The 6,501-nt window shown below is 67.0% G+C and overlaps 1 protein-coding gene across 1 annotated transcript in view; it reads right to left on the bottom strand.

The window, feature by feature from the left end:
* Positions 1-2,143: 2,143 nt before the first annotated feature.
* The window catches only part of LOC148592151 (lysine-specific demethylase 5C-like), a gene marked incomplete at its 5' end in the record, with an annotated part of 28,528 nt that continues 24,170 nt past the window's right edge, over positions 2,144-6,501 (bottom strand). The window contains 3 exons of the mRNA XM_088535582.1: positions 2,144-2,350; positions 3,510-3,709; positions 5,795-6,422. Of these exons, the coding sequence (XP_088391708.1) occupies positions 2,144-2,350; positions 3,510-3,709; positions 5,795-6,422 (1,035 nt within the window). The remainder of the gene's footprint in view (positions 2,351-3,509; positions 3,710-5,794; positions 6,423-6,501) is intronic.

The raw sequence follows: 6,501 nt of genomic DNA, 5'->3' as shown, positions 1-6,501 counted from the left end.
AGGAGGCAAAAACCTCACTTTTTACCTCAATAAAAGAGGCCGGGGAGGAGGAAACCTCACCTTTTCCCTCAGGGGAGGTGAAAACCTCACTTTTTACCTCAATAAAAGAGGCCGGGGAGGAGAAAACCTCACCTTTTCCCTCAGGGGAGGCGAAAACCTCACTTTTTACCTCAATAAAAGCGGCCGGGGAGGAGGAAACCTCTCCTTTTCCCTCAGGGGAGGCGAAAAACTCACTTTTTACCTCAATAAAAGAGGCCGGGGAGGAGAAAACCTCACCTTTTCCCTCAGGGGAGGCGAAAACCTCACTTTTTACCTCAATAAAAGAGGCCGGGGAGGAGAAAACCTCACCTTTTCCCTCAGGGGAGGCGAAAAACTCACTTTTTACCTCAATAAAAGAGGCCGGGGAGGAGAAAACCTCACCTTTTCCCTCAGGGGAGGTGAAAAACCTCACTTTTTACCTCAATAAAAGCGGCCGGGGAGGAGAAAACCTCACCTTTTCCCTCAGGGGAGGTGAAAAACCTCACTTTTTACCTCAATAAAAGCGGCCGGGGAGGAGGAAACCTCACCTTTTCCCTCAGGGGAGGTGAAAAACCTTTTTACCTCAATAAAAGCGGCCGGGGAGGAGGAAACCTCACCTTTTACCTCAGGGGAGGTGAAAACCTCACTTTTTACCTCAATAAAAGCGGCCGGGGAGGAGGAAACCTCTCCTTTTACCTCAGGGGAGGTGAAAACCTCACTTTTTACCTCAATAAAAGCGGCCGGGGAGGAGGAAACCTCACCTTTTCCCTCAGGGGAGGTGAAAAACCTCACTTTTTACCTCAATAAAAGCGGCCGGGGAGGAGGAAACCTCACCTTTTACCTCAGGGGAGGTGAAAAACCTCACTTTTTACCTCAATAAAAGCGGCCGGGGAGAAGGAAACCTCACCTTTTCCCTCAGGGGAGGTGAAAAACCTCACTTTTTACCTCAATAAAAGCGGCCGGGAAGGAGGAAACCTCACCTTTTCCCTCAGGGGAGGTGAAAAACCTCACTTTTTACCTTAATAAAAGCGGCCGGGGAGGAGGAAACCTCACCTTTTCCCTCAGGGGAGGCGAAAACCTCACTTTTTACCTTAATAAAAGGAGACGGGGAGGAGGAAACCTCACCTTTTCCCTCAGGGGAGGTGAAAACCTCACTTTTTACCTTAATAAAAGAGGCCGGGGAGGAGGAAACCTCACCTTTTCCCTCAGGGGAGGTGAAAACCTCACTTTTTACCTCAATAAAAGCGGCCGGGGAGGAGGAAACCTCACCTTTTCCCTCAGGGAAGGTGAAAACCTCACCCTTCACCTCAAGGGAAGCCGCTTGGCTGGGAAAAAACGCTTTTTTTACCTCAAACCCCGCGGGTGGGGGAGGGGCGGGAAACACTACCTTTTTGTCTCCGTGGAGGCTGCTAAGCGGGTAAAAAGCCTCACTTACCTCCAGAAAAGCCTCTGCGGTGCAGAAACCTCCCTCTGACCGCAGAGGAAGCCCTCGGAGGGCAGAAAACCCTCATTTTTGGCCCCCGAGGCCGCCGCGCGCCCGCCCGCTCCCTCGGCCGCCTCATGGCGGACTAACGGCCGCCGCCACCTGGCGCCGCACGCGGCGCGCGCTCATTGGCGGAGGCGGCGGCCAATGGGGAGGCGGCGCGGCCCCGCGCATGCGCAGCGCGGCCGTCCCCACGTGCCGCCCCACCCGCGCGGAGCGCGTGGCCACCCCGTAGCCTCCAAAGTTTAATAATAATAAAAAAAAAATCATAATACAATAAAATAACGGCCCCCCCCGGCCCCGCCCCACTACAAAGAGCCCGAGACAGTTAGTGTCGGCGCGGGGGGGGGCGGGGGGCCCCGCTCCGCCCCCCCCCCGCCCTCCTCCCCCCCCCTTCCTATAAAAACCCCGTGGGCGGGGGGAGGAGGGGCGCGCCCGGGCCCCCCCCCCCCCCGGTACAAAAGAAACCAACGCGAATAATTAATTACATCGCCGGGGGAGGGGGGGGGCACCGGGGGAGGGGGCGGCGCCGCTGCCCCCCCCTTCCCCCCTCCCCCCCCCGCGGCTTCGGGCGGCTCCGCGTCACCAGTCCTGGGGGGGGGGGAGGGGGTCGCCGCCCCCCCCCCCCGCACGTTGTCGCCGTCACCCGTGGGCGCCGGGCGCGGCGGGGGGGGTGGCGGGCGGGGGGGGGCTGTCGCCCCGGCTCCTCTTTGGCTCCAGCGGCTCCCGGGGCGCGGGGGGGGCGGCGCCGCCCGGCTCCCGCTCCGGCCGCCGCTTGCGGCGCCGCTCGGGGTCCCGCTCGCGCTCCCGGCCCCGGCCCCGCGCGCCCCGGCGCTCCGCCTGCTCCAGCTGGGGGGGAGAGGGGGCGGGGCGTCAGGGGGCGGGGCCACGGCGAGGGGTGGGGCCACGGCCACGGGCGGGGACAAGGCAGGGGGCGGGGCCACGGCCGGGGAGCGTGGACATGGCCGGGGGCGGGGCCACGGCGAGGGGTGGGGCCACGGCTGGGGGGCGGGGGCACGGCAGGGGGCGGGGCCACGGCCGAGGACAAGGCAGGGGGCGGGGCCACGGCCGGGGGGCGGGGCCACGGCCGGGGCCACGGCCTGGGGGGGTGGGGACCCGGTGAGGGGCGGGGACATAGCGAGGGGCGCGGCCACGGCCGGGGGGCGGGGCCACGGCGAGGGGCGGGGCCACGGCGAGGGGTGGGGCCACGGCAGGGGACGTGGGGACACGGCGGGGGCGGGGACATGGCGGAGGGCGGGGACACGGCGGGGACAAGGCCGGGGGGGCGGGGACAAGGCCGGGGGGGCGGGGACACGGGGGGGAAGGCGCCAGGGGGCGGGGACACGGCAGGGGGGCGGGGACAGCGCGAGGGGGCGTTTTGGCGCGTTTAGGGGCCGTTTGGGGGGATTTAGGGGCCGGTTGAGGGTGTTAGGAGCAGTTTGGGGTTGTTTGAGGGATGTTCTGGTGTTTCGGGGCCCTTTCGGGGTGTTTAGGGGCCGGTTGGGGCTGTTTGAGGGATGTTCTGGTGTTTGGGGGCCCTTTTGGTGTGTTTAGGGGCCGGTTGGGACTATTTGAGGGAGGTTCTGGGGCATTTGGGGCCCTTTCGGAGTGTTTAGGGGCCAGTTGGGGCTGCTTGAGGGAAGTTTTGGGGTTTCGGGGCCCTTTCGGAGTGTTTAGGGGTTGGTTGGGGCTGTTTGAGGGAAGTTCTGGGGTGTTTGGGGCCCTTTTGGACTGTTTAGGTTCTGGTTGGGGCTGTTTGAGGGAAGTTCTGGGGTGTTTGGGGCCCTTTTGGACTGTTTAGGGTCTGGTTGGGGCTGTTTGAGGGATGTTCTGGTGTTTGGGGCCCTTTTGGACTGTTTAGGGTCTGGTTGGGGCTGTTTAAGGGATGTTCTGCTGTTTCGGGGCCCTTTCGGAGGGTTCAGGGGCCGCCACGGCCACGCGGGGGTCCCCGGGGCGCCCGGGGGGTTTCGCGGCGGTTTCGGGGCCGCGGCGGCGGCTCCGCTCTCACCTCGAGCAGGAGGCGGAACAGCGCGAGGGGCGGCGGGCGCGCGGCCTGCAGCAGCTGCCAGATGCTCTGCGCCTCGTCCAGCGTCACCTCCAGCAGGTCCCCCTCCATCATGAGCTCCTCGAGTGGGCGCCGCGCGCCCTCGGGCAGCTCCAGCACCGGCCCCTGCAGCCGCGGCAGCGCCGCGCTCAGCGCCTCCAGCTCTGCGGGGGGACGGGGGGTCAGGGGGGCCCCTATGGCCCCGGGGGTCCCGTATGGCCCCGGGGGGACGTCAGGGGGCCCCTATGGCCCCAGGGGGGCCTCAGGGGTCTCGTATGGCCCCGGGGGGACGTCAGGGGGCCCCTATGGCCCCGGGAGGCCTCAGGGGGGTGCTATATGGCCCCAGGGAGGGTCATGGGGTCCTATGGCCCCAGGGCAGTGTCAGGGGGGTCCTATATGGCCCCTGGGGGGCGTCAGGGGGCCCCGTATGGCCCTGGGGTGGCATCAGGGGGGTCCTATGGTGCATTGGGGGTGCTATATGGCCCCGGGAGGGCTCAGGGGGGTCCTATATGGCCCCTAGGGGGCGTCAGGGGGGCCCGTATGGCCCCGGGGGGGCCTATATGACCCTGGGGGGCCTCAGGGGGTCCTATATGGCCCAGGGCGGGTCATGGGGGTCCTATATGGCCCAGGGGGTGTCATAGGGTCCTATGGCCCCGGGGGGGCCTCAGGGGTTCCTATATGACCCCTGGGAGGGCAGCAGGGGGCCCTATGGCCCCGGGGCGGCATTAGAGGGTCCTATATGGCCCCTAGGGGGCATCAGGGGGGCCCGTATGGCCCCGGGGGGACCTCAGGGGTCTTATATGGCCCCAGGGCAGCGTCAGGTGGCCCCATATGGCCCCAGGGTGGGTCATGGGGGTCCCATATGGCCGGGGGGGAGGTCATAGGGTACTATGGCCCCCAGGGGCGGCATCAGAGGGTCCTATATGGCCCCAGGGGGCATCAGGGGGGTCCTACATGGCTCCGCGGCGGGTCATGGGAGTCCTATATGGCCCTGGGGGGGTCTCAAAGGGTCCTATGGCTCCCAGGGGCAGTGTCAGGGGGTCCTATATGGCCCCAGGGGGTTCCTATATGGCCGCTGGGGGGCGTCAGGGGGGCCCGTATGGCCCCGGGGGAGCCTATATGGCCCTGGGAGGCGTCAGGAGGTCCTATATGGCCCCTGGGCGGGTCATGGGGGTCCTACGATCCCAGCGGGAGGTCACAGAGGGAGAGCTCATCTGGGACCCATGGGCCCTGTATGGTTCCTATAGGGCTCCCACAGGCCACCCATGGGCCTCACAGGGCTCATATGGGGCCTATACAGCTCCCACAGGCCCCACAAAGCTCGTATGGGCCCCACAGGGCTCATGTAGGTCCTACAGGGCTCCCACGGGTCCCACAGGGCTCATACAGGTCCTCCAGGGCCCCCACAGGCCCCACGTGGGTCCTATAGGGCTCCCACAGGTCTCATGTGGGTCCTATAGGGCTCCCACAGGGCTCATGTGGGTCCTATAGGGCTCCCATGGGCCCCACAGGGCTCATTAGGGTCCTACAGGGCTCCCATGGGGCTAACATCGGTCCAACAGGGCTCCCATGGGCTCATATGGGTCCAACAGGGCTCCCACAGGCTCCACAGGGCTCATATGGGTCCTATAGGGCTCCCACAGTGCTCATGTGGGTCCTCCAGGGCTCCCACGAGCCCCACGTGGGTCCTACACGGCTCCCATGGGCCCACGTGGGTCCTATAGGGCTCCCACAGGGCTCATGTGGGTCCTATAGGGCTCCCACGGGCCCCACAGGGCTCACGTGGGTCCTATAGGGCTCCCATGGGCCCCACATGGGTCCTACATGGCTCCCACGGGCCCCTTGGGGCTCATGTGGGTCCCCCAGGGCTCCCATAGGCCCCTTGGGGCTCATATGGGTCCTATAGGGCTCCCACGGGCCCCACAGGGCTCGTATGGGTCCAACAGGGATCATATAGGTCCTATAGGGCTCCCACAGTGCTCATGTGGGTCCTCCAGCGCTCCCATGGGCCCCACGTGGGTCCCCCAGGGCTCCCACAGGCCCCACAGGGCTCATATGGGTCCTATAGGGCTCCCACAGGGCTCTTATCGGTCCAACAGGGCCCCCACAGGCCCCACAGGGCTCATATGGGTCCTATAGGGCTCCCACGGGGCTCTTATCGGTCCAACAGGGCCCCCACAGGGCTCATATGGGTCCTATAGGGCCCCCACAGGCCCCACGTGGCTCCCTGGCGGCGCGCGGGGCCCTACCTGAGGGCGCCGTCCCGTTCCTCTCGGGGCTGCCGGCGTCCCCGTTCTCAGCGGCGGCCTGCGGGGAGCGTCGAGGAGGAGGAGGAGGAGGACGAGGAGGAGCAGGACGCCCGCGCGGCGCCGCGGCCCCGTCACCCACCTTGGCGGCGCCGTGCGGGCGGTGGCGCAGCGCGGCCAGGCGCTGCAGCGGGGCGGCCAGCTCGGGGGCGGCGAGCAGGCGGCGCGCGCGGCCCTGCCACGTCATGGCGCGCTCGGTGAGGCACTGCAGCGCCTCGCCCTCGGGCAGCCGCACCGGCAGCTTCTGCAGCGCCACGAGCAGCGCCAGGATGGTCTCGAGGCGCGGGCGGCGCGAGCGCTGGCACAGCGGGCACAGGAACTTGGCGTCCCACTCCCACCAGGCCGCGGCGGCCGCGGCGCGCGCGCCCAGCCGCGGCCAGGCCACGCAGGCGCCGTGGAACCAGTCGCGGCACAGCTGGCACTGCAGCATGCGCGCGCCCGGCGGCTGCCCGCACACGCACGACGGCGGCCCCGGGCCCGGCGCCGGCGGCGCCGCTTTGTGCGCGTTGGCGCGCCGCAGCCGGGCCATGCCCTCCTTCTCCTTCTGCTCGCCCTCCTTGAACGCCACGATCTGCGGGGACAGCGCGCGGCGTCACGCGGTGTCACCGGTACCCGCGCGGCGTCGCGCGGCGTCGCGCGCCCCGGCTCAC

Source organism: Tinamus guttatus, unplaced genomic scaffold (genome assembly GCF_059628265.1).
Source record: "Tinamus guttatus ecotype Peru unplaced genomic scaffold, ASM5962826v1 Tinamus_guttatus_pri_ptg000632l, whole genome shotgun sequence".
Lineage (NCBI taxonomy): Eukaryota > Metazoa > Chordata > Aves > Tinamiformes > Tinamidae > Tinamus > Tinamus guttatus.
Note: the sequence above shows the minus strand (reverse complement) of the source record. Positions and strands in the feature narration are given on the sequence as shown.